The sequence below is a fragment of the Somniosus microcephalus genome, chromosome 1 (assembly GCF_052327205.1).
Source record: "Somniosus microcephalus isolate GS21.2 chromosome 1, FLI_Smic_1.0, whole genome shotgun sequence".
In the NCBI taxonomy this organism is placed as follows: Eukaryota; Metazoa; Chordata; class Chondrichthyes; order Squaliformes; family Somniosidae; genus Somniosus; species Somniosus microcephalus.
Genome location: NC_140987.1, coordinates 213981205 through 214008929, shown reverse-complemented (window position 1 = coordinate 214008929; position 27725 = coordinate 213981205). Strand labels below are relative to the sequence as shown.

The 27725-nt window shown below is 48.1% G+C and overlaps 2 protein-coding genes across 7 annotated transcripts in view; both read left to right on the top strand.

Moving 5' to 3' along the window:
- The first annotated feature begins 33 nt into the window (after positions 1–33).
- On the top strand, positions 34–21322 carry ak6 (adenylate kinase 6). The gene is made up of 5 exons (XM_085989822.1): positions 34–160; positions 2296–2388; positions 4983–5041; positions 12711–12856; positions 21120–21322. Exons 1-5 carry the CDS (start codon positions 130–132, stop codon positions 21307–21309), a joined length of 519 nt encoding a protein of 172 aa, XP_085845948.1. The 5' UTR covers positions 34–129; the 3' UTR covers positions 21310–21322.
- Positions 21323–23968: 2646 nt separating this feature from the next.
- The window catches only part of ccdc125 (coiled-coil domain containing 125), a 58026-nt gene continuing 54269 nt past the window's right edge, over positions 23969–27725 (top strand). For 4 of the 6 annotated variants that reach the window (XM_085989806.1, XM_085989796.1, XM_085989814.1 and 1 more), the window contains exon 1: positions 23969–24063. The gene's annotated coding sequence lies outside the window, so the exon portion shown is untranslated. Of the gene's footprint in view, positions 24120–27725 lie in introns of all 6 variants that reach the window. The other 2 variants (XM_085989780.1, XM_085989789.1) reach the window with 2 other exon arrangements.

Sequence of the window (27725 nt, the reverse complement as noted above, 5' to 3'; positions counted from 1 at the left end):
GTTGATATTTAAAAAAAATTTAAATCATTTTTGGGTTGTGCGGAAGGGCGAGCCGTGACGTAATTGGGGAGGGCCGCGGCCGAGGCCGAGTGAAGGACCCTGGGATACTGGCCGCATGCGTGTGGAGCCATGGAGAAGAAGCCGAACGTCCTGCTGACTGGTGGGTCCGGGGGCAGGGAGAGTCCGGGGGCAGGGAGAATCCGGGGCCAGGAGTAGCAGCAGAGTGTCCTGCTGATTGGTAGGTCCGGGGGCAGGAGGAGCGGAGAGCCTGCTGCTGACCTGTGGGCCCGGAGGAGGGGCGGAGAGTCTGCTGCTGACCTGGGGCAGGGGGAGCGGAGAGCCTGCTGCTGACCGGTGGGTCCGGGGGCAGGGGAGCGGGGGGCCTGCTGCTGACCGGTGGGTCCGGGGGGCAGGAGGAGCGGGGGGCCTACTGCTGACCGGTGGGTTCGGGGGGCAGGAGGAGCGGGGGGCCTACTGCTGACCGGTGGGTTCGGGGGGCAGGAGGAGCGGAGAGCCTGCTGCTGACCGGTGGGTCCGGGGGCAGGGGAGCGGGGGGCCTGCTGCTGACCGGTGGGTCCGGGGGGCAGGAGGAGCGGGGGGCCTGCTGCTGACCGGTGGGTCCGGGGGGCAGGAGGAGCGGGGGGCCTACTGCTGACCGGTGGGTTCGGGGGGCAGGAGGAGCGGGGGGCCTACTGCTGTCCGGGGGGGCAGGAGGAGCGGGCGGCCTGCTGCGGTCCGGGGGGCAGGAGGAGCGGGGGGCAGGAGGAGCGGGGGGCCTACTGCTGATCGGTGGGTCCGGGGGGCAGGAGGAGCGGGGGGCCTGCTGCTGACCGGTGGGCCCGGGGGCAGGAGGAGCGGGGGCCGCTGCTGACCGGTGGGTGGGGGTGGAAGCCAGCCCGGGGCGAAGTGGGAGCGGGGACGGGGTAGGAGCCGTATCTCCTACTCCTATTTCTTACGTTCTTGTACTTTCCCACCTAGCTTTGAATCGTCAGAAAACTTGGAAATACTACACTCGGTCCCCATGTAGATTGTGAATAGCTGAGGCCCAAGCACTGATCCTTGTGGTACCCCATTAGTTACAGCCTACCAACCCAAAAATGACCCGTTTATTCCTGCTCTCTGTTTTCTGTCCGTTAACCAATCCTCAAATCCTGCTAATATATTACCCCCAATCCCATGAGCCCTAATCATGTGCAAGAACCTCTTGTGCGGCGCCTTATTGAATGCCTTCTGAAAATCCGAATGCACCACATGTACTGATTCTCCTTTATCCTGCTAGTTATACCTTCAAAACAACTTAATAGTTTTGTCAAACACGATTTCATAAAACTGTGTTGATTCTGCCTAATCAGATTGTGATTTTCTAAGTGCCTTACCATGTCTTTAATAATAGATTCTAGCATTTTCCCCACTACTGATGTCAGGCCAACTGGCCTTTAGTTCCCTGTTTTCTTTCTCCCTCTTTTATTGGTGATGGGGTGGTAGTTTGCAAGGACAGAGGGGTTGAGGAGGAGTGTGATGGTGGCTGTTTTGAAAGGGAGGGGGACGGTATCTAAGGAGAGGGAACCATAATTGCAATGTCAACTAGCATAGGGATGAATAAGGGAAACATAGAAACAGAAGCTAGGAGCAGGAGTAGGCCATTTGGTCCCTCGAGCCTACTCCGCCATTCAATGAGATGGCTGATCATCCAAACTCCAAAAGCTGGGTGGTCAGCAGTTTAGTGGGAATGGGGTCAAGGGAGCAGGTGGTAGGTCTCATGGACAACCTCGGGTCGAAGCAGGCATGAAGGGATATATGATAGAAACTTGAAAGTCACAGTTTCTGGGCTATGGTAGAGAGGAACCTGGGGGGAGGCTTGACTTGATGGGGAAGCAGCAGAGGCAGCTGAACAAATGGTCTCAGTCTTAATGAGAAAGCACTCCATGAGCTGCTCGCACTTGTTGTTTGTGAAGTTGATGGGGAAAGGGGTTGCAGGTGACGGTTAGTAGTGAAGATGGGGACCCTATTCGGGGGGAACAACTGGCATGGGAGAGAGTAAGGGTTTTACTGGGGACAAGAGCATCAAAGGTGAAGGTTCTGGAGTGTAAACAAAAGTGTGTGAAAATCTGAAAATAGTCTTCAGTAGCATTGTTTTTATAGATTAACTTTTTGCCCAGTGGTTTAAGCCAACGCCATACAGTTAGTTGCATAAACATAGTGAGTTGTGTTTTTTGAGGGTTAACCTAGCGTATGATTGCTAATGCTGAACCTCCACACTGCTGTTTTAACAATAGGTCAAAATACTGTTTACAGGTACTCCAGGTGTTGGGAAGACCACCCTTGGTAAAGAGTTAGCTGGAAGAACTGGACTGACGTACATCAATGTGGGAGAACTGGCAAAAGAAGGTGAACCTGAGTGGAAAAGAATATCTGAAAATGTTAATTTGACAATTGCTGGAACAGAATTGAGTTATAATTTAATGTGACCAGTTTACCTCAATTTAACACTTTCAGCGATTAGAATTGTTTGCTGTCGGATTTTATGAAAATCTACATGTCCCTTAAACGGATTGGTAATACTTGGAAAGCCTAGAATTAAAAAGGATTGACGTTACTATATAATATATACTGTCAGTCTTGGTAAACACAACTATTACCTTTTTAATTTCTTGACTAATTTTCCACAAGTGAAGCTGGTATTTCAGAATATTCTTTATCATAAATTGATTTATGGCACCCCATCCACCACCTTAAACATTCACTCCGTCCACCACTGGCGTACCGTGGCTGCAGTGTGTACCATCTACAAGATGCACCACAGCAACTCGCCAAGGCTTCTTTGGCAACACCTCCCAAACCCGTGACCTCTTCCACCTAGAAGTACAAGGGCAGCAGGTGCATGGGAACACCACCACCTCCAAGTCACACACCATCCTGACTTCGAAGTATATCGCCAATCCTTCATCGTCGCTGGGTCAAAATCCTGGAACTCCCTCCCTAACAGCACTGTGGGAGTACCTTCACCACACGGTCTGCAGCAGTTCAAGAAGGTGGCTCACCACCACCTTCTCAAAGGCAACTAGGGATGGGCAATAAATACTGGCCTTGCCAGCGACGCCCACATCCCATAAACTAATTTTTTTTTTTTTTAATTAGCTCCTTGAATTCAAACAAGATATTAACCCAGTACTGAATTTTCATGAGTTGCAGCAAAGATTTTCAGCACCTAGGCAAATTGCTCTTGGTGTTTATCACTGAAAGGAATTCAATTACAGGTAGACTACCCTTTATCCGGACTTCCGAAAACCGAAACCCTCTAAAAACCGAAGGTTTTTTCGTTCAGCATAAGTCGTGCGTACGAACGAAAAAACCTTCGGTTTTTAGAGGGTTCCGGTTTCGGAAGTTCGGATAAAGGGTAAGTCGTGCGCACGACCCTCCGCCGGCCCTGACAACCGCCGACCCCCCCGACAACCGCCGACCCCCCCGCCGGCCCCGACAACCGCCGGCCCCGACAACCGCCGACCCCCCCGCCGGCCCCGACAACCGCCGATCCCCCCCGCCGCCAGCCCCGACAACCGCCGACCCCCCCGCGGACCCCGCCGGCCCCGACCCCCGCCGACCCCGACTGACTTACGCTGAGCGTCAGCGTAAGTCGTGCGCGCGACCCCCCGCGGACCCACCTTCCGAAATCCGAAATTCTCCTTTATCCGAAACTCGGCTGGTCCCGAGGTTTTCGGATAAAGGATAGTCTACCTGTATATATTTTCAGAACACTTGAGAGGACAAAGTCTTACCGTTAGCGAGATTTGCCAGATCTGCAATTCCAGGATGCTGAATGTTAGTGAAAGCGCAAGTTGATGAAAAATGTTTATACTGTCCCCATTTTGGCAGCAATTCTCACACTTCTATCAGTTTACCCAATAGATTTCCTTAATTAAGACTTAACCAAGTACATTATGTTCAGGTAAATGGATAGACATTTTGCATCTGAATACTAAAACAATGGAAAGTAATAACCACTGCTCAATGCTGTTGTGTTGCATTTTTCCATGATTTTATATTGTTTTAGATACTGGTGCAGTTGTATGTTTTGTTTGTTTGCACTATATTTACAAGAGTCTGCATTGATGTAATTAATTTATCCATAATGTTCTCTCAGAATTGGTGGTGCTGGTCAAAAGGGAGATGTATACTAATGTGTTTCTAATGTTCTTGTAAAGCTCTGTAAATGTTTTGTGGCTCAGTGGGTGCCACCCTTGCCTCTGAGTCAGAAGGTTGTGGGTTCAAGTCCTACTCCAGGGACTTGAGCACAAAAATCTAGGCTGACACTCCAGTGCAGTGTTGAGGGAGTGCTGCATTGTTGGAGGTGCTGTCTTTCAGATGAGACATTAAACTGAGGCCCCGTCTGCTCTCTCAGGTGGATGTAAAAGATCCCATGGCACTATTTCGAAGAAGAGCAGAGGAGCTATCCCTGGTGTGCTAGCCAATATTTACCCCTCAGTCAACATAACAAAAACAGATTATCTGGTCATTATCACATTGCTGTTTGTGGGAGCTTGCTGTGTGCAAATTGGCTGCCGCACCTTCCACATTAAGGGGGGCACGGTGGCATAGTGGTTAGCACTGTTGCCTCACAGCGCCAGGGACCCGGGTTCAAATCTGGTCTCGGGTGACTGTCTGTGTGGAGTTTGCACATTCTCCCTGTGTCTGCGTGGGTTTCCTCCGGGTGCTCCGGTTTCCTCCCACAGTCCAAAGATGTGCAGGTTAGGTTGATTTGGCTATGATAAATTGACCCTTAGTGTTACGGGATTAAATACATGGGGTTACAGGAATAGGGTGGGATATGTGTCGGTGCAGGCTCGATGGGCCAAAATGGCCTCTATCTGCACTGTAGATTCTGTGATTCTGTGATTACAACAGTGACTCCACTCCAAAAGTACTTCATTGGCTTTGAGACGTCCGGTGGTCGTGAAAGTAAATGTAAGTCTTTCTTTCAAAAGGTAATCTGTATGAAGGCTATGATGAGGAATACTTGTGTCCCATTCTGGATGAAGACAGGGTGAGTTTTGTTCTACAAAACCAAGACAAAATGAATTGCAAATTTTTGAGCTAATTGAATTTTTTCTTGTCTGGTTTTTGTTTTAAGAATTAATTTGTTTAATCCCTAATAACTTTAGTTTTCCCTTGAAGTTTTGGAATCTGATTTTCCAGTCCCCTCTGGCTACAGGCGTGGTGCTGGAGGACTGCTAACGTTGTACCATTGTTTAAAAAGGGATAGATCGAGTAATTACAGGCCAGTCAGCCTAACCTCGGTGGTGAGCAAATTATTGGAAAAAAAATCTGAGGGACAACATTAATCAACAAAAACAACTTGTATTTATATAGCGCCTTTAGTGTAGTATAACGTCCCAAGGCGTTGCACAGGAGCATTAAAAGACAAAGAATTTGACATCGAGCCACATAAGGAGAAATTAGGGCAGGTGACCAAAAGCTTGGTCAAAGAGGTAGGTTTTAAGGAGTGTCTTAAAGGAGGAAAGAGAGGTAGCGAGGCAGAGAGTTTTAGGCATGGAATTCCAGAGCTTAGAGCCTAGGCAACAGAAGGCATGGTTGAGCGATTTATAATCAGGGATGCTCAAGAGGCCAGAATTAGAGGAGCACAGATATCTCTTGGTGAAGGGGGGGAATGGTTGTGGGGCTGAAGGAGATTACAGAGACAGGAAGGGGTGAGGCCATGGAGGGATTTGAAAACAAGGATGAGAATTTTGAAATCGAGGCGTTGCTTAACCGGGAGTCAATGTAGGTCAGCGAGCACCGGGGTGATGGGTGAACAGGACTTGGTGCGAGTTAGGACACGGGCAGCCGAGTTTTGGATCACCTCAAGTTTATGTAGGGTAGAATGTGGGAGGCCAGCCAGGAGTGCTTTGGAATAATCAAGTCTAGAGGTTGTGGTAAACCACTGTTAACCTGTACATGCCTGTGTGGTAAACCACTGTTAACCCTGTACAAGTCCAGGCATGTCTCAGCCCCTGGCTCCACCCCTAAGCCTGGGTATAAAGGTGACTCACCACCCTTCCCCCAGGAGCTCTTAGGATGGATTCACTAGCAGAGGCATGCTCTAGTTCTTAGTCAATAAAAGCCTACTTCATTTAAGTCCATCTCGTAGTCTTTGGTATTGTTGATAGCGCATCAATTTTATTGACTAATTTTCAACATGGAGCAAATCTTGAAGCCGGAACGTTTAGACCTGGATCCTCAAGCAGCAGATGCAGCCAATAACTTTGAACACTGGCTGAGCTGTTTTGAAGCCTTCCTGGAGGCCTCCAGCACTACCGTCACTACAGATGACGCGAAACGGCTTGTCTTGAACTCACGGGTGAGCCACCGAGTCTACTCGATCATCCGAGACGCCACTACTTACACGGCCGCCATCGCGACGCTAAAGGAACAATACGTGAGGCCTGTTAACGAGGTCTACGCCAGACACCTCCTGGCTACCCGAAAACAGCGCCCCGGGGAATCGGGCGCTGAATATTTACTGGCACTGAGAGTCCTCGGCCGGGACTGTAATTGCAAAGCGGTGATGGCCAAGGAATGCACGGAAGACCTGATCCGAGACGCCTACGTAGCCGGCATCAGGTCCAACTATACTCGGCAGAGGCTGCTGGAACAGAGGGGGCTCGACCTGCAGAAGACAGTGGCCCTCGCTAACTCGTTCGACGTGGCCCTCCAGAACATGGACGCCTACCCCCCTGACCGGATGGCCACGTGGATGCCACGGGAGCAGCCATCTTGGGACCCGGTAAGGCCACAAGCCGCCAGCAGCCCAACTACAGCTGCAATGACCAGAGGCCAGAAATGCTACTTCTGCGGCCAGGCCAAGCACCCCAGACAGCAATGCCCAGCAAAGGACGCGACCTGCTCCAAATGCGGCAAGAAAGGCCACTACGCAAGAGTGTGCAAGGCGAAATCGACCCCCAATTCCAGCAGCGCCGCGTGTGAACCGTACAGGCCGCCATTTTGGACCCCACCAACCACGTGCGGGCCGCCATTTTGGACACCATCAGCCGAGGGGGGGCCGCCATCTTGGACACCATCTCGGGACCAGGCCCTCGGCGCGGGCGAATACTACAGCAACCCACCGACCTCGACGATGGCCTCCATCACCCTGGACCAATCTAGGCCCCACCAACTAGCCAGGTCCATGATGAACGTAAAGGTAAATGGCCATGCCACAAATTGCCTTTTCGACTGCGGAAGCACGGAGAGCTTCATCCACCCCGACACGGTGCGACGCTACTCCCTATCGGTTATGCGCACACGCCACCAGGTCTTTATGGCCTCAAAGTCCCATACGGCGGCTACTGTGTAGCGACTCTGACAGTGAACGGCGTGGAGTACAGAGAGTTTAAATTCCTCGTCCTGCCACAGCTCTGCGCTCCCGTACTGCTAGGATTAGACTTCCAGTGCCATCTGGAGAGCGTCACGATGGCATATGGCGGGCCCCTGCCCCCACTTACAGTCTGCAGCCAGCAGAATTTAAACACGGCGCCGCGCAAAGTATGCAGCCTGTCCACCCTGAAGGTCAAACCCCCCCCCCCAGTTGTTCGCTAACCTCGCCAAAGACTGCAAGCCAATTGCTACTAAAAGCAGGCGGTACAGTGCCCGGGGATAGGAGCTTTATTAAATCAGAAGTAGAAAGACTCCTGAGGGAAGGGATTATCGAGGGCAGCACCAGCCCATGGCGAGCCCAAGTGGTGGTAGTAAAGACCGGCGAAAAACAGCGCCTGGTTATTGATTACAGCCAGACGATCAATCGATACACGCAATTAGACGCATACCCACTTCCCCGCATAACTGACATGGTCAACCAGATAGCACAATACCGGGTATTCTCGACGATTGATCTGAAGTCGGCATACCACCAGCTCCCCATCAGGCCTGAGGACCGCCAGTACACGGCCTTCGAGGCTGACGGTCGCCTCTACCACTTCCTCCGAGTCCCCTTCGGCATCACCAACGGGGTCTCGGTCTTCCAAAGGGAGATGGACCGGATGGTTGACCAGAACGCGCTGCAGGCCACCTTCCCCTATCTAGACAACGTCACCATCTGCGGCCATGACCGGCAGGACCACGACGCCAACCTAGAAAAATTCCTCTGTACGGCCCAACGGCTGAATCTGACATACAACAGAGAAAAATGTATGTTCCGCACCGCGCGCCTCGCTATTCTTGGCTGCGTGGTGGAAAACGGAGTCATCGGCCCTGACCCCGACCGAATGCGCCCCCTCCTGGAACTACCCCCCCCCCCCCCCCCAACTGCCTAAAAGCCCTGAAGAGATGCCTAGGGTTCTTCTCTTACTACGCCCAGTGGGTGCCCAACTATGCGGACAAAGCCCGGCCCCTCATCAAGTCAACCTCCTTCCCCCTGACGGCAGAGGCCCGTGCGGCCTTCACCCTCATAAAAGAGGACATTGCGAAGGCCACAATGCACGCAGTGGATGAGTCCAACCCTTTCCAAGTGGAGAGCGATGCATCCGACTTCGCCCTAGCCGCAACCCTTAACCAGGCGGGGAGACCCGTGGCCTTCTTTTCACGGACCCTCCAGGGCCCCGAAATTCGACACTCCTCAGTCGAGAAGGAGGCCCAGGCGATAGTGGAGGCTGTACGGCACTGGAGACATTACCTGGCCGGTAAACGTTTCACCCTGCTCACTGACCAACGGTCAGTAGCATTTATGTTTAACAACAAAGGGGGAAAATCAAAAATGATAAGATATTGCGGTGGAGGATCGAGTTATCCACCTACAACTACGATATCTTATACCGGCCCGGGAAACTTAATGAGCCCCCAGACGCCCTATCCCGTGGGACATGTGCCAACGCACAAGTCGATAGGCTACGGACCCTCCACAATGATCTCTGCCACCCGGGGGTCACCAGGTTCTTCCACTTTATTAAAGCTCGCAACCTGCCTTACTCCATCGAGGAGGTCAGGACCATGACCAGGAACTGCCAGGTCTGCGCCGAATGCAAACCGCATTTTTATAGGCCAGACAGGGCACACCTGATTAAAGCCACCCGCCCCTTCGAACGTCTCAGCGTCGATTTCAAGGGGCCCCTTCCCTCCTCTGACCGCAACACGTACTTCCTCAGTATTATTGACGAGTACTCCCGTTTCCCCTTCGCCATCCCCTGCCCGGACATGACCAGCGCCACAGTCATCAGGTGCCTCAATGACCTGTTCGCCACATTTGGCTTCCCCAATTACATCCACAGCGACGGGCTCGTCGTTCATGAGCGACGAGCTGCGCCAGTACCTGCTCGAGAAGGGCATAGCCACGAGCAGGACTACCAGCTACAACCCCCGGGGTAACGGACAGGTAGAGAGGGAGAACACAACGGTGTGGAAGACCGCCATGCTCGCCCTAAAATCCAAGGGCCTCCCAATCTCCTGCTGGCAAGATGTCCTCCCCGATGCGCTCCACTCCATACGATCACTGCTCTGTACTGCCACAAACGCCACCCCTCACGAGAAGATGTTCGTCTTCCCCAGGAAATCCACCTCGGGGACATCACTACCGCCATGGCTGACGTCTCCGGGACCCGTCCTGCTCAGGAAACACGTGAGGAGCCATAAGATGGACCCCCTGGTCGAAAAGGTTCACCACCTCCACGCCAACCCACAGTACGCCTACGTGGCGTATCCTGACGGGCGGGAGGACACAGTCTCAATTCGAGACCTCGCACCCTCAGGTACCACCCGAAACACCATCGATCACCATCCACTACCTCCACCCACACCACTACCCACGACGCACCACCGGGGTGTCTACCACGAACTGACGACATGCCGGTGCCATCCCTACCCCGAGAGGACGACACGCCAGTGCTCCGTCCCACGCGAGAAGCGGCCGCGGGCAAAGAACCGCCGCAACCGGCACCACGAAGATCATTACGGCAGACAAGACCCCCGGAGAGACTTTCGTATACGAACTTTTGAAACACTTCACCCCGCCGGACTCTTTTTTTAAACGAGGGGTGAATGTGGTAAACCACTGTTAACCTGTACATGCCTGTGTGGTAAACCACTGTTAACCCTGTACAAGTCCAGGCATGTCTCAGCCCCTGGCTCCACCCCAAAGCCCGGGTATAAAGGTGACTCACCACCCTTCCCCCGGGAGCTCTTAGGATGGATTCACTAGCAGAGGCATGCTCTAGTTCTTAGTCAATAAAAGCCTACTTCATTTAAGTCCATCTCATAGTCTTTGGTATTGTTGATAGCGCATCAGAGGTAACAAAGGCATTGATGAGGGTTTCAGCAGTGGATGAGCTGAGGCAAGGGCGGAGACGTTCATGTTACGAAGGTGGAAATAGGTGTTCTTTGTTACGCTGCGGATATGTGGTCGGAAGCTCATTTCAGGGTCAAATATGACACCAAAGTTGCGACGTGTGGTTTAGCCTCAGACAGATGTTAGGGAGACGGATGGAGTCAGTGGCTAGGGAACAGAGTTTGTGGCGGGGACCAAAAACAATGGCTTCGGTCTTCCCAATATTTAATTGGAGAAAATTTCTGCTCATCCCGTCAGACAAGCAGTCAGATAATTTAGAGACCGTGGAAGGGTTGAGAGAAGTGGTAGTGAGGTAGAGTTGGGTGTCGTCAGCGTACATGTGGAAACTGATGCTGTGTTTTCGGATGATGTCGCCAAAAGGCAACATGTAGATGAGAAATAGGAGGGGGCCAAGGATAGATCCTTGGGGGACACCAGAAGTAATGATGCAGGCGTGGGAAGAGAAGCTGTTGCAGGTGATTCTCTGGCTACGATTAGATAGATAAGAATGGAACCAGGCGAGTGCAGTCCCACCCAGCTGGAGAGCCATTGGAGAAGGATGGAGTGGTCAACTGTGTCAAAGGCTGCTGACAAGTCGGGATAGTTTACCTTTGTCACAGTCACAAAGGATGGCGTTTGTCAATTGTTTTTAAATCGTCATTTAGAAAGGCATGGATTAATCGAGGACAGTCAGCATGGATTTGTTGAGGGAAAGTCGTGTCTGATTAACTTGTTTCAATTTTTTGAGGAGGTAACAAGGAGGGTCGATGAGGGTAGCGCATTTGATGTAGTCTGTATGGATTTTAGCAAGGCTTTTGACAAGGCTCCACATGGCAGATTGGTCAGAAAAGTAAATGCCCATGGGATCCAAGGGAAAGTGGCAAGTTGGATCCAAAATTGGAACAGAGGAGGCTGATGGGAGATTTAATTGAGGTGTCTAAAATTATGAGGGGCCTAGATAGAATGGATAGGAAGGACCTATTTCCCTTCGCAGAGATGTCAATAACCAGGGGGTATAGATTTAATGTAATTGGTAGATGGGTTAGAGGGGAGTTGAGTTTTTTTTTACCAGAGGTGCTGGGGGTCTGGAACTCACTGCCTGAAAGGGTGGTAGAGGCAGAAACCCTCATCGCATTTAAAAAGTACTTGGATATACATTTGAAGTGTCGTAACCTACAAGGCTACGAACCAGGAGCTAGAAAGTGGGATTAGGCTAGATAGCTCTCTTTTGGCTGCACAGGCACAATGGGCTGAATGGCCTCCTTCTGTGCAGTAAATTTCGATGATTTGATCAAGTTAATCAAGGAGCCAAGATAGTTGGACAAACGTTCAATCATCTTTACCTTATTTGTACATACTTGGACAGGGGAGAAATAAACTTCACAATCCTGAAACAAAGGCATTTTTCAGCTGTTCCCCCTCAGGTTAATATTTTTCATATTTAATGATTACCTCTCAGTATATAACTGTATAGGTTAGAGTGCAGGAGTCAAGTAAAATTCAATTTGGAGTTTAGATTTTATTCCATCACTAATTTTCTTCCTTGCCCTCCTATCAAAAATGCTGCTGTTATATTTTTTTCTGGTGAGGTTCAGCTTTTAACATTTGAATCTTTCATCAGAATAAGGATATCTTTATTTTGTTCTTGTCTTGCCATGTATGGTGACCCTATGCTGGCCATGTTTATATGGATAATGTTCTAGAGGGGACCTATAAGTCATTAATTGCTTGTAAAATACTCTTGAATAATCTATTAACATAATAATGTCCCTACTATGGTTTTAATTTTTTTCTCCCCTATTCTCTTCTGATAGTGCTACCTCGTGTTAGGCTATGGTTCTACAGCCTCCAGCAGCCCTTCAACATATCATCCAAGAAGCCGTTCTTCTGTGTGCGAGACGGTATTGGAAGGCTCTCTCAGTATGGGGGCTTCGGAGCAAATCTCATTAGTGTCCTCGCCCAAGATCCAAACTTGCATACTTTACTGCAGGAGTCACTGGATAGTGATCATGAACAGAAATTTGGCTGGTTGCAGCTGCTCCCCCCCCCCCCCCACCCCACCCCACCACCAAACGTAAAGGTATTGAGACCAATTGTAACACCACATCACAGTGCTGAACTCCGCACACGCCTTTGATTGAGCCTGGGACAACCTTGTTCTGTGTGGCTCAGACTCTGAGTGATGCATTTATCCATTAGTCCACTGATTGTTCATTAAAAAAAATCCATGTTACAAGCTGAGATTCACCAGAACAAAAGTGTTTGCTAACAGCACTTAGGAATGAGCTGGTTACAGGCCTATAGCTTCTGTTTTGAGAGAAGATTATCTGTGTGTATGTGTTTGATATATATTTGTTGTATGTTGACATTTTTTCTCCTAATGGAACAATTTGTTTTGCAGGTGGTTGATGAACTTGAGGATAAGATGAGTGAAAGTGGGATAATTGTGGATTACCATGGTTGTGACTTCTTCCCAGAGCGCTGGTTCCATATTGTGTTTGTCCTTCGTACGGATAATTCAATTTTATATGACCGATTGGAAAACAGGTACTAAAAATATTTATCTTGAAGTATCTGTTCATCTAAAATTCAGTGTACTCAAAATATTCTTTGTGCACAATCTTACTGTTTTCAATAAGTCAATTTCTCCACCGCGCCCCCCCCCCCCCCCCCCGCCCAAAAAAAATCATCCTGCTCCCTCAACAATTGAGTCAACGCCTTCAGGGAGGGGACGGGGAAAGGTTAAGTGAGAGTAATGGCAAATAGTATTGTTTCACAGACACTGGTCCTCTTCCTGTACCTTGCTTAAGTGCCCATTATTTATTTGTGAGCTTTCACTGAGTGTCAGCAGGCTTTTGAACGCAATGGAAAGCTCAGTTGAGCCCGATCTTGTTTTTAACCCAGTGTCTACATTAGTACATTTGCAGAAGATGTTGCTGGATAGCAATCAGGAGAAGGGATCCCACTTCATTTTTCCCTCTTCTATTTCGGGAGCACTGATGCCAATTATAGCACTTTTACTGTGCTTTCTGAGATTAGCTAATTCAGCACAGACCAAATCTGGGACCATCATAATCTGAACGGTTTGGAAACCGTGGCTTCACTTCCAAACTACTGGGGAAACCATTATACTTATTCAGCATGGAAGGCAGGATGGTCTAAGCTTGGATATCTCCACAATCACTACCCATGTCACTCCATCTTGGCCAACAGAATTCACTTGGTGCGGTAGATAAATATTTCTGCTGATTTTCCTCTTGCTCTGATCCAGTCAAGAACAAATGATGATTGCATACAAAGATGCCAGGCTTAAATTGGTGGCTGTACCTTCTGTTGCCTAGGCCCTAAGCTCTGGAATTCCCAGCCTAAACCTCTCCACCTCGCTACCTCTCTTTCCTCCTTTAAGACCCTCCTCAAAACCTACCTCTTTGACCAAGCTTTTGGTCGCCTGCCCTAAATTCTCCTTATGTGGCTCAGTGTCAAATTCTGTTTTATAACACACCTGTGAAACGCCTTAGGATGTTTTACTACATTAAAGGCGCTATATAAATACTTGTTATTGTTAAATGACTATCAAGTTGAGGATTCAACTCCCCTATTTGCCCTTCCCTTCCCCAGTTCACAAACAAAATTCAAACATTTGCTTCAGAACTTTTGGTCTCATCATTATCCATACAAGATCAAATCCATGTTAAACTGAGACAGTTACTCAGTAAGGTTGAATTCATTTTATTGGAGGTACGCTGAATGTGCTGTCCCGTCCCAAATCCATGCTCCTCTTTCCCGGAACTCCATGTTTGAATCCTTCCAATCAGGTTTCCCCATGCCACAATACCGAAACGGCTCTTCTCAGTCACAAATTACATCCTATGTGACGGTGACAAAGGTAAACTATCCCTCCTCGTCCTTCTCGACCTGTCTGCAGTCTTTGACGCGGTTGACCACACCGTCCTCCTGCAACGCCTCTCCACTGTCGTCCAGCTAGGTGGGACTGAACCAATGTTCCCTCTTATTTTTTCGGTGCACGGGCCCTTTAATGGGCTGTGTGGCCCATTCAAATGTTGGCACATGCGTGGTTTATCCTCATGTAAAAGCTGGTGCGTGGCCTGCGCAGGACCTCCATAACGCTGTGCTGCCGTGCGACCACGCAGTTTAATGGAAACATTGACTTGCACGTACCTGTTCCATTCTTATCTATCCAGCCGTAGCCAGAGAATCATCTGCAATGGCTTCCCTTCCCGCTCCCGCACCGTTTCTTCTTGGCTCCCTCTATTTCTCATCTACAAGCTGCCCCTCGGCGACATCATCTGAAAACACCGCTTTAGTTTCCACATGTACGCTGATGACTTCCAGGTCTACCTCGCCACCACCTCTTGACCCCTCCACTGTCTCTAAATTTAAGAAGTCACACAACACCAGGTTATAGTCCAACACCTTTATTTGAAGTCACAAGCTTTCGGAGCGCTGCTCCTTCGTCAGGTGAAGTGGAGAGATGCATAAAGACACAGCTTATATAGTCTCTCTACACAGATGCGGCCGGACCTGCTGTGATTTCCAGCAAAACATTTTTTTTTTGTCTTTTTTTGTTTTTCACAGATCCCAGCATCTGCAACATTTGACCCCTTGTGACCCCACCTCATTGTTCTTTCATAGAGTCATAGAGTTTTACAGCACAGAAAGAGGCCCTTCGGCCCATCGTGTCTGCGCCGTCCATCAATCCCTGTCCAGTCTAATCCCATTTTCCAGCATTTGGTCCATAGCCTTGTATGCAATGGCATTTCAAGTGCTCATCCAAATGCTTCTTGAATGTTGTGAGGGTTCCTGCCTCTACCACCCTTTCAGGCAGTGAGTTCCAGATTCCAACCACCCTCTGGGTGAAAAAGTTCCTCCTCAAATCCCCTCTAAATCTCCTGCCCCTTACCCTGAATCTATGCCCCCTTGTTATTGACCCCCCTACTAAGGGGAAAAGTTCCTCTTTATCTACCCTATCTATGCCCCTCATCATTTTGTACACCTCAATCAGGTCCCCCCTCAGCCTTCTTTGCTCCAAGGAAAACAACCCCAGCCTGTTTAGCCTTTCTTCATAGCTGAGGCGCTCCATCCCAGGTAACATCCTGGTGAATCTTCTCTGCACCCTCTCCAAAGCAATCACATCCTTCCTATAGTGAGGCGACCAGAACTGCACACAGTACTCCAGCTGTGGCCTTACCAGCGTTTTGTACAGCTCCATCATAACCTCCCTGCTCTTGCCTTCATTAGCCGAGGCATAGAATATAAGTATCCCATATGCCTTTTTAACCACCTTATCTACCTGTTCTGCTGCCTTCAGGGATCTATGTACATGTACACCAAGGTCCCTCTGACCCTCTGTGCTTCCTAGGGCCCTACCACTCATTGTGTATTCCCTTGCCTTATTTGTCTGTCCAAAATGCATCACCTCGCACTTTTCAGGGTTAAATTCCATTTGCCACTTTTCCGCCCATCTGACCAACCCGTTTATATCGTCCTGTAGCCTGAGGCTTTCCTCCTCGCAATTTACCACCCCACCAATTTTCGTGTCATCTGCGAACTTACTGATCATACCTTTTACATTCTCATCCAAATCATTTATGTAGATCACAAACAGCAAGGGACCCAGCACCGATCCCTGAGGTACCCCACTGGACACAGGCTTCCAGTCACAAAAGCAACCTTCGACCATCACCCTCTGCCTCCTGCCACTCAGCCAGTTTAGGATCCAACGCGCCAAGGCACCCTGGATCCCATGGGCTCTTACCTTCTTGACCAGTCTCCTATGCGGGACTTTGTCAAAAGCTTTACTGAAGTCCATGTAAACCACATCCACAGCATTTCCCTCATCCACACACCTTGTCACCCCCTCTCAAAATTCAATCAGATTGGTCAGACATGATTTACCCTTGACAAAGCCATGCTGACTATCCCCGATTAATCCCTGCCTCTCCAAGTGGTGACTAATTTTGTCCCTCAGAATTTTTTCCAATAATTTCCCTACCACAGATGTTAGGCTCACTGGCCTGTAATTCCCTGGTTTATCCCTGCTACCCTTCTTGAATAATGGTACTACGTTAGCTGTTCTCCAGTCCTCTGGTACATCCCCTGTGGCCAGAGAGGTTCTGAAAATTTGTGTCAGAGCCCCTGCAATCTCCTCCTTTGCCTCACACAACAGCCTGGGATACATCTCGTCCGAGCCTGGGGATTTATCCACTTTTTGGCCTGCTAAAACCGCTAGTACCTCCTCCCTCTCGAGGCTAATATGTTCAAGTATGTCACAGTCCCCTTGCCCGATTTCTATGTCTACATCGTCTTTCTCCATAGTGAACACAGATGCAAAAAATTCATTTAAAACCCCGCCTACATCATCTGGCTCTACACACACATTGCCACTTTGGTCCCGAATGGGCCCTACCCTTTCCCTGGTTATCCTCTTGCCCTTAATATACTTATAAAACATCTTAGGATTTTCCTTTATTTTGCTCGCCAGTGTTATTTCATGGCCCCTCCTCGCTCTCCTAATTTCTTTTTTAAGTATGCCCCTGCACTTTTTATACTTCTAGGGCTTCCTCCGTCTTTAGTCTTTTGTAATTGCCAAAAGCCTCCCTTTTTTTCCTAATGCATTTTTGTATATCCCTTGTCATCCAAGGTTCCCTTTGCTTGTTGGTCCCACCCTTGACCTTTACAGGAACATGTTGGCGTTGTACTCTCTCTATTTCCCTTCTGAAAGTCTCCCACTGTTTTGATGTGGATTTTCCTATAAGTAGCTGCTCCCAGTCCACTTTGGCCAGATCCTGCCTTATCATATTAAAATCGGCCTTCCCCCAATTTAGAACCCTTATTTCCGGGCCGTCTTTGTCTTTTTCCATGACCACCTTAAATCTCACCGAATTATGGTCACTGTCGCCAAAATGCTCTCCTACTGACACTTCCACCACTTGCCCGGCTACATTCCCTAGAATTAGGTCCAGTACCGCCCCCTCTCTTGTAGGACTTTCTACATGTTGGCTCAAAAAGCTCTCCTGGATGCACTTTAAGAATTCTGCACCCTCTAAGCCTTTCACACTCTGACTATCCCAATTAATATTGGGGAAGTTGAAATCCCCCACTATTATTACCCTATTATTTTCGCACTTCTCTGAGATTTGCCGACATGTCTGTTCCTCTATCTCCCCCTGACTGTTTGGGGGCCTATAGTACACTCCCAGCAAAGTGCTTGCCCCCTTTTTGTTTTTAAGTTCTACCCATATGGCCTCATTAGAGGAACCCGCTAGTATATCATCCCTCCTTACGGCAGTAATTGACTCCTTAATTAATATTGCAACACCCCCTCCCCTTTTACACCCCCCTCTGTCTTGCCTGAAGATTCTATACCCCGGAATATTGAGCTGCCAGTCCTGACCCTCCCTCAACCATGTCTCCGTGATAGCAACAATATTGTACTCCCATGTGTTCAACAACAACTTCAGTTCATCCACCGTATTTGCAAGACTCCTTGCATTAAAATAAATGCCTTCCAGCCCTGCCATATTCCCTTTTGCCTTCACATATTTGCTCTGCCTTCCCAGCTGACTTGTTTTTTCCTCCGTATTTGGCTGTAAATCACCCCCTACTATAGCTCCACTCTGTATCCCATCCCCCTGCCAAGTTAGTTTAAACCCCCCCACCCCCCTCCCCCCCAGCAGTGCTAGCAAACCTCCCCGCAAGGATATTGGTTCCCCTCTGGTTCAGGTGTAAACCGTCCAACTTGTACAAGTCCCACCTTTCCCAGAAGCAGACCCAGTGATCCAGGAAACTAAAGCCCTCCCTCCTGCACCATCCCTTTAGCCACGCATTCATCTGTTCTATCTTCCTATTCCTATACTCACTAGCACGTGGCACTGGGAGTAATCCAGAGATTACAACCTTTGAGGTCCTGCTCCTTAATCTTCCACCTAGCTCCCTAAATTCTTGCTGCAGGACCTCAACCCTCTTTTTACCTATGTCGTTGGTACCAATGTGGACCACGACCTCTGGCTGTTCACCCTCCCCCTCCAGAATGCCCTGCAGCCGCTCAGTGACATCCTTGACCCTGGCACCAGGGAGGCAACAAACCATCCTGGATTCACGTCTATGGCCACAGAAACGCCTATCTGTTCCCCTTACTATAGAATCCCCTACCACTATTGCTCTCCCACTCTTTTTCCTCCCTTCCTGGGCAGCAGGAGCACCCCCAGTGCCAGGAAGTTGGCTGCTGCTGCCTTCCCCTGGTGAGTCATCCCCCCCCCCCCCCCAACAGTATCCAAAGCGGTATACCTGTTTGAGAGGGGAATGGTCACAGGGGTCTCCTGCACTACCTGCCTGCTTCTATTGCTCCGCCTGGTGGTCACCCATTTCCTATCTTCCTGTGCAGCCCTACCCTGCGGTGTGACCAACTCACTAAATGTGTTATCCACGACCCTCTCAGCATCGTGAATGCTCAACAACCCATCCACCTGCAGCTCCAGCGCCTCAATGCGGTCTGCTAGTAGCTGCAGATGGATGCATCTCCGGCACACGTGGTCATCAGGGGCACCGGCAGTGTCCCTGAATTCCCACATAGAGCAAGAGGAGCATATCACGGGGCTGGGCTCTCCTGGCATGACCTTCCCTTTAATTAATTTAAATTAATTTACTATCACCAATTAAAGATATTTCTAAGGCGCTTGTATAGTCTACCAACAGTCCCTGCTATACCAGAAAAGACCCTAGTAACTATTAACTACAGAGTTAAAGTTTAAAAAAGAGAAATACTCACCAACCAATCACTTACCTGCTCCCTGGTGACGTCACACTCTGATTACTTTTTACCCCTCTCCCCGCTGCTGAGTTGGTGTGCCTCACTTCTCTGCTGCCGCCCCCGAACTGGTCGGGCCTCGGTCTTCGCGCCGGTTTTTATCCCGGCCTCACCTCTCTGCTGCCGCCCCCGAACTGGTCGGGCCTCGGTCTTCGCGCCGGTTTTTATCCCGGCCTCACCTCTCTGCTGCCGCCCCCGAACTGGTCGGGCCTCGGTCTTCGCGCCGGTTTTTATCCCGGCCTCACCTCTCTGCTGCCGCCCCCGAACTGGTCGGGCCTCGGTCTTCGCGCCGGTTTTTATCCCGGCCTCACCTCTCTGCTGCCGCCCCCGAACTGGTCGGGCCTCGGTCTTCGCGCCGGTTTTTATCCCAGCCTCACCTCTCTGCTGCCGCCCCCGAACTGGTCGGGCCTCGGTCTTCGCGCCGGTTTTTATCCCGGCCTCACCTCTCTGCTGCCGCCCCCGAACTGGTCGGGCCTCGGTCTTCGCGCCGGTTTTTATCCCGGCCTCACCTCTCTGCTGCTGCCCCCGAACTTTGATGTAATTTTTTCCTGACTGACCTGTTTGGACACCATTCACACCTTTGATTGCTGTGATTATCTCTCTGCCGAGGTGTGATAAATGGCAGTTAGAAAGATTACCTGTAAACATCTGACATTATTCTCTGACTATATAAGCTGTGTCTTTATGCATCGCAGCGCTCCGAAAGCTTGTGACTTCAAATAAAGCTGTTGGACTATAACCTGGTGTTGTATGACTTCTTACATTTGTCCACCCCAGTCCAACTCCGGCATCTCCACACCATGTCTCAATTGTCAGACTGGTTGTCCAACATTCAGAACTGGATGAGCAGAAATTTCCTCCAACTAAATATTGGGAAGACTGAAACCATTGTCTTCAATCCTAGCCACCGACTCCATCCCTCTCCCTGGCAATTTTTTGAGGCTGAACCAGACTGTTCACAACCTTCGTGTCGTATATGACCCCGAGATGAGCTTCCGACCACATCCGCGCCATCACTAAGACTGCCTATTTCCAAGTCCGTAGCATTGCCCGACTCCGCCCCTGCCTCAGCCCATTTGCTGCTGAAACCCTCAACCATGCCCTTGTTACCTCTAGACTTGACTATTCCAATGCACTCCTGGCCAGCCTCCCATGTTCTACCCTCCATAAACTTGAGGTCATCCAAAACTCTGCTGCCCGTGTCCTAACTTGCACCAAGTCCTGTTCACCCATCACCCCTGTGCTCGCTGACCTACATTGGCTCCCAGTTAAGCAATGCCTCAATTTTAAAATTCTCATTCCTGTTTTCAAATCCCTCCATGTCCTTGCCCCTCCCGATCTCTGTAATCTTCTCCAGCCCTCCAACCCTCTGAGATATCTGCTCTCCTCTTAAAATCGGGGATGCTTAACAGGCCAGAATTAATCACTCCACCATTGGTGGCCGTGCCTTCAGCTGCAAAGGCCCTAAGCTCTGGAATTCCTTCCCTAAACCCCTCCACCTCTCTCTTTTTTAAGGCGCTCCTTAAAACCTACCTCTTTGACCAAGCTTTTGGTCATCTGTCCTAATATCTCCTCATGGCTCGGTGTCAAATTTTGTTTGATAACGCTCCTGTGAAGTGCCTTGCGACATTTTACTACGTTAAAAGCACTATATAAATACAAGCTGTTGTTGTACACAGCATCTAGAGATAGATTGTGCTATCTTTTTTAAACTTTACTGTCGTGTTTCACTTTTGAACAAAGGAGTAAGTATTTCTGACAACACGTAACCATTTCAGATTTTGGTGTGAAACTGTCCTGTGGTGTTTTTACCTTCCATTACTGAATCAAAATATGTGCTCCATTCTACAAGTTTGTTCAAAGGTGTTTTTTTTCATTTTTCTCATTGCCTATAACATGTTAACATAACAAGTTTTCAGTGATCAGAAAAAGCTGTTTAATTAAATAACAATTGCCACTTTATTTTTGTTTATCTTTACTGAGGGGTTACAATGGAAAGAAGCTTCAGGACAACATACAGTGTGAGATTTTCCAGACTATATATGAAGAGGCCATGGAGTCATATCGAGAGGAGATTGTGTATCAATTACCCAGCAACACACCCGAGGACCTGGAAAAGAACTTGGAACAGATTGTACAGTGGGTTGAACAGTGGATGAAAGATAACAATTAAATGCTGGCAATTATGGATGGCCTTGTGCTTGGAAGAAAGACTCGCGCATAAATGGCAACTGTAATCTGACGAGGTAGCTGGCTTTCATTCAGCTGTCTTTATTTGTGAAAAATCACTGGTATTTTAAGCAGTGAAGGACACAAAGAACTTTAGGCTATACAAAGGTTTAATTATTTGTAAAATATTTAGGAACAAAATTCAATGGCGATCATTGAAAATATTTTGCCATTAATCCAAGATGTATATGTGAACATGGCTGAAGATGGTAAAGGATGTGAGAAAAATCACAAGTTTTCATTTACAAATTGAATTATAGTGTCTATTCTCAAAGAACTAAATAGTTTTGAGTAAATGAAAAGATTAATAAATATGGGCAACTGAGTTGAAGGCCAAGGATTGCTTGTGACTTGGAACGTGCTTGTATTGGCTGAGTGAACTTCATGGTGTCAGCTGTGGTTCAATGGGTAGCACTCTCACTTCGGAGTCGGAACGTTGTGGGTTCAAGTGCCACTCCAGAGCCTTGAGCACAAAATATAGGCTGACACTCCAGGACAGTGCTGAGGGAATGCTGCACTGTCGGAGGTGCTGTCTTTCAGATGAGATGTTAAACTGAGGTGGAAGGAATGAGGCTATAATGGAATCTGCTCTCTCAAGTGGGCATAAAAGATCCCATGCCACTATTTTGAAGAGGAGCAGGGGAGTTCTCCCTGGTATCCTGGCCAACAGTTATCTCTCAATCAACATCACTAAAACAGATTACAGTATATGGTCATTATCACATTGCTGTGGGACCTTGCTGTGTGCAAATTGGCTGCCACGTTTCCCTACATTGCAACAGTGACTACACTCTAAAAGTACTTCATTGGCTATGAAGTGCTTTGGGATGTCCTGAGGTCGTGAAAGGTGCTATTTAAATGCAAGCCTTTTTAATTGGTTCTTAACCAATACCATGAGTTGGACAATAGCACTATTCTCAAATGAGCTGGAAGAAGATGCAAGAGACCAGTTTATGGCAACTTTCACTCTAATTTTTTCCTATAGGGAGGAATTTATATTTACTTAGTACTTTCTGTGCATCATTTTGTGATTGTCACATTAAAGAATTGCATACATAAACCCATTTGTTCCCACTCTGTACCACATTGGGTACACTAATGTGATTATGTTACTGGACATGGTAATCCAAAGGCCCAGACTAATGATCCAGAGAATAATAAATTCAAATCCCACCATGGCAGAATGTGAAACCAGTTTAAGAAACTCTGGAAATAAAAAAGCTGGTATCAGATTGTTGGTTAAAAACCCAACTGGTTCACTAATTTCCTTTTTAGGGAAGGAAACCTGCCATCCTTACCTGGTCTGGCTGATATGTGACTCCAGTCCCACACCAATGTGGTTAACTGCCCTCTGAATTGGCCTAGCATGTCACTCAGTGGTATCAAACTGCTCAAGAAGGCAGACGTGCTCTCAGGACAACTACGATGGACGATAAATGCTGGCAAGTTCCCATCCTGTGAATGAATACATTTAAAAGACATGTTGTGGATCTAATCTTCATGTTCTGATATTCATAAACATTATTTCTTTATCATTGTAATTATGCCTCTGCTGCATATGTCTTCATGGCAATGAGACCAGACAGGCTTGGCCATAGCTACCTGTTCATGTTGGCAGAATGTATGATAACAGTGCAGACACCTTCATGTTACTCTATGTAGTAGCTCAGACAAGATTATAGATTTTTTTTTGTCAAAACAGACCCCTTCTAGTTAAAAATTGTAGGTGTAAGAAATTAGTTTGCATTTTCTTTTTGCAATGTTTAATTTTTCTTATAGTTGGTGCATTATTAAAGAACAGTGTCAACTGGTAAAGCATATTAGAAAACATTACTTTGTTTAAAAATGAAAAAAAGTTTCATACAAGATTGTTTACTGACACATTTCAAACTTTAAGTGAAAGATGCATTGCAAACTGCCTCAGTGGGTAAATGTGCTGACTGGTGTGATTCTAAACCGGAATAAATACACCGTCCAGGTTGCTGCAGATCGCAGGTTTAATACATGATGTATATTATCTGATGATCTCAGCAGAAGTGGTGTGAGAATGCTTGTACTCTGTTCTGCGAGCGGAGTGGGGACCACAAGTCCTGCTCCTGGACTGAGTGGCGAGGAACTGCTTCTAAACATTAGTTGGTGGCTCTGGCTATAAAGTGTAATTCGAATTTCAGATGAGGATAGAATCGGGTTGAGCTGTGCCGAATCGGGCTCGCATCTAAAAAGCATAGCTGGAAGTCCTGGAATAACTAAGCTCCAGCAGCCGTCAGTGTCTTCTGAAGAGAGAAATATTATAATTTAAAAAATTGCAGAGTCTGTAACGCAGATGATATAACTCGATAATGCAATATGAACTGAACCGTCTGCCTAAGGGCAGAATTTAGGCAATTTTTGGATCTGCTTATTCCATATGTTGCAGAAACAACCTGACTCCAAACTCCCTATTCATGAAGAGGACATAAAAAAATGTGATCACAGCTGAAATGTGTTAAACTTTGCAATGATTCTGGAGTTTAAAAAAAAATTGCAAGAGATTGGACGGGCTGCCCCAGCTGCTGAGCAGTTTCCCAGTCCTGGCAAGTTGGGAGGCTCCCAGAGGTGGGGCGGGACGTCACTCGCCGGGGAGCCGGTCACGTGAACAGGCATTTGGTATTTCCGCCATTTTCCGAGGAAGAGGCGGAAAGTTTCTTGGATTCAACAGGTGAGGAGCGAGGGATGGGTGAGAGCGGAGTGAAGCGGACGATGCTTCCTTTGATTGTGAGCCGGTCTCCAGTGACTGACTGAAGGAAAGGGAAGGGGGGGGGAGGCGATCTTCTATCCGGAGCCCTGGGGGGGGGGACTGAGCCGGCGGGTGGGAGCGGGGCCGTTCATGGCGGCCCGGCCCAGGCACTGCTGGAGCTCCGGGTTTGACCCGCTGTCAACCGCTGCTAAGGGAATCGTTGATTTCTGAAACTTAATTGTCTTTGTTTTCCAAGCTCGCAAGTGATTGAGAAAGTTCCCTGCTCCATTTCGAGCGGCTGCGCACCCACGCCAGGCTGCTGTTGCTGTGACGGTGTAGGACGGCTTCAGCCTTCATTTGTTGTCTTTAATTTTCAAGGTGTACAACCTATCGACAGTCTTTTTGTTTCGGAGCTGGACACAGACTTCCACAAGGGAAACCGAGTGCCAAGTGACTGGGGTTAGTTGTGTGTGCTGGATCTGCAGTGCCCTACTGCAGTTCTACTCCAGTGCAGTTCTGATATTTGTTTATTGAGAGTTGAGAACAGCGAAACAACATTATACTCCCTGTTCCGCCTCACCCCCCCCTTATTATAAAGATACAGCTTTTTTGTTACAGACTTGTGCAGCTGAAGTGGTGCTAACTTTTGAGGTCAGCTGTTGTTTCTGCTTCTGGCACTGAGATTGACCAGAAAAAAACACTGCAGGTCAGTGATGTAAGGTAGCCAAAATAACAACAGAAAATGCTGGAAAAACTCAGCAGGTCAGGCAACATCCGTGGAGAGAAATTTGAGTTGACGTTTCGGGTCGAGCCCTTCTTCAAAACTGGAAAGAAAATAGATCGAAGGCAGGGCTGCGATCGGACAAAAGAAGTGAAAGAAACAAAAGAGCTAGACGAGATGGTAATAGGCTGAGATTAGGTGTAAAGTGTACTGGCAGGGCAAGAGATAGCTGCCAGGTGTGAGAGAAACAAAAGGAAAGGAGGGGGGGCGGCGGGGAGGGGAAGGAGTGGAAAAATTACAAGAAAAAATGTGTAATAGGGGCCGAGGTTATGATCTGAAATTGTTGAACTCGATATTGGGAAGGCTGCAGAGTGCCTAATCGGAAGATGAGGTGCTGTTCCTCGAGTTTACGTTGAGCTTCCGTGGAACAATACAAGAGGCCAAGGACGGTGAGGTCCGAGTGGGAATGGAGCGGTGAATTAAAATGACAGGCGACCGGAAGTTCGGGGTCACCCTTACGGACTGAACGGAGGTATTCCGCAAAGCGGTCACCCAATCTGCGTTTGGTCTCCCCAATGTAGAGGAGACCGCATCGTGAGCAGCGAATACAGTATACTAGATTGCAAGGATTACAAATAAATCGCTGTTTCACCTGGAAGGGATGTTTGGGGCCCTGGACAGTGGGAAGGGGGGAGGTATAGGGGCAGGTGTTACATCTCTGCTTGCACGGGAAGGTGCCAGGCGAAGGGGAAGGGCTGTTTGGGGTGATAGAGGAGTGGACTAGGGTGTCTCGGTGGGAGCGGTCCCTACGGAATGCTGAAAGGGGAGGGGAGGGGAAGATACGTTTGGTGGTGGGATCACTTTGGAGGTAGCCAAATTGTTAACATCAGTGAATGTCAGGAGTGAGATTCACAATTGTCAAAAGGATCGTAAATTGCACAGCCTTTTAAATATAAAGACTGTTTTTCTACAGTGACCTTATTGAACTTTGTGCCCTCACATAGGTTATCTAATGCATTATTTTTGTTCTCAAATGTATAAAGAAGCAGGCTAAAAAGCACCCAGTTTTGTTGTACTGTATTTTGGCCTGTGAGTGGCCAAGGGCTGTTTGGGAAGAACGTTAACTTTATCTTAACTTTCAAGTTCTTTGTGGAGAGATAAATATCAAGCTTGGAAAGTTTACCCCCAAAAGGAAGCTCCAAATTACCTGCATTACATCTGTTTTGAAGACAAGGTTATGCTAAGAGGTGTTCTGTACACAAATAGAGATCCAGATGAACCTCTGCAGAACTGAGATAACAGGAACGTAATTTGTGTTTATTGACTGCTGGAAGAGACATCTGACTATTGCAATAAACAAGTGAACCAGAATAGAAAAGAGGTAAATTCAAAGGAATTTAGAAGGACGAAAGCAGAACATGATTGAAGCGAAGTAGAATCATAGAATGGTTACAGCATGGAAGATGGCCATTTGGCCCGACAAGTCCGTGCCGACTCTCAGCTAGTTCCACTCCCCTGCCCTTTTCCCGTAGCCCTGCAAATGTTTTTCTTTCAGATACTTATCCAACTCCCTTTTGAAAGATAAGATTGAGTCTGCCTCTTCAGGCAGTGCATTCCAGATCTTAACCACTCGCTGCGTAAAATAGTTATTTCTTATGTCGCCTTTGGTTCTTTTGCTAATCACCTTAAATCTGTGTCCTCTGGTTCTTGACCCTTCTGCCAATGGGAACAGTTTCTCTCTACTCTGTCCAGACCCCTCATGATTTTGAACACCTCTATCAAACCTCCCCTCAATCTTCTCTGCTCCAAGGAGAACAACCCCAGCTTCTCCAGTCTATCAATGTAATTGAAGTCCCTCATTCCTGGAATCATTCTCGTAAATCTTTTCTGCACCTTCTCTAAGGCCTTCACATCCTTCCTAAAGTGTGGTGCCCAGAATTGAACACAGTACTCCACTTGGTGCCGAACCAGTGTTTTATACAGGTTCATCATCATTTCCACACTTTTGTACTCTATACCTCTATTTATGAAACCCAGGATCCCGTAAGCCTTTTTAACTGCTTTCTCAACCTGCCCTGCCACCTTCAACGATTTGTGCACATATACCCCCAAAGTCTCTCTGTTCGTGCAGCCCCTTTAGGATTGTACCCTTTAGTTTATATGTCCTTTCCTCATTCTACCAAAATGTATCACTTCACACTTTTCTGCATTAAATTTCATCTGGCACATGTCTGCCCATTTCAACAGCTTGTCTATGTCTTCCTGAAGTCTATCACTCTCCTCCTCACTGTTCACTATACTTCTGAGTTTTGTCGTCTGCAAATTTTGAAATTGTGCCCTGTACATCCACGTCCAAGTCATTAATTAATATATATCAAGAAAAGCAGTGGTCCTAGAACTGACCCCTGGGGAACACCACTGTGTACCTTCCTCCAGTCCGAAAAACAACCGTTCACCACTACTATCTGTTTCCTGTCACTAAACCAATTCCGTATCCATGCTGTCACTGTCCCTTTTATTCCATGGGCTTCAACTTTGCTGGTGAGCCTATTATGTGGCGCTTTGTCGAACGCCTTTTGGAAATCCATGTACACTACGTCAACCGCATTACCCTCATCAACCCTCTGTTACCTCATCAGAAAACTCGATCAAGTTGGTTAAAGACGATTTTCCTTTAACAAATCCATGCTGGCTTTCCTTAATTAATCCACACGTATACAAGTGATTGTTAATCTTGTCCCTGATTACTGTTTCTAAAAGCTTCCTCACTACTGAAGTTAAACTGACTGGCCCGTAGTTGCTGGGTTTATCTTTACGCCCTTTTTTGAACAATGGTGTAACATTTGCAGTTCTCCAGTCCTCTGGCACCACCCCAGTATCTATGGAGGATTGGAATATTATGGGCAGTACCTTCGCGATTTCC

Coding starts and splice junctions, on each gene's coding strand:
- ak6 (XM_085989822.1), top strand. CDS start 130: ATGGAGAAGAAGCCGAACGTCCTGCTGACTG. Junction 5,042..12,710: donor CCATTCTGGATGAAGACAGG/GTGAGTTTTGTT, acceptor TTTGTTTTGCAG/GTGGTTGATGAACTTGAGGA. Junction 12,857..21,119: donor TATGACCGATTGGAAAACAG/GTACTAAAAATA, acceptor ATCTTTACTGAG/GGGTTACAATGGAAAGAAGC.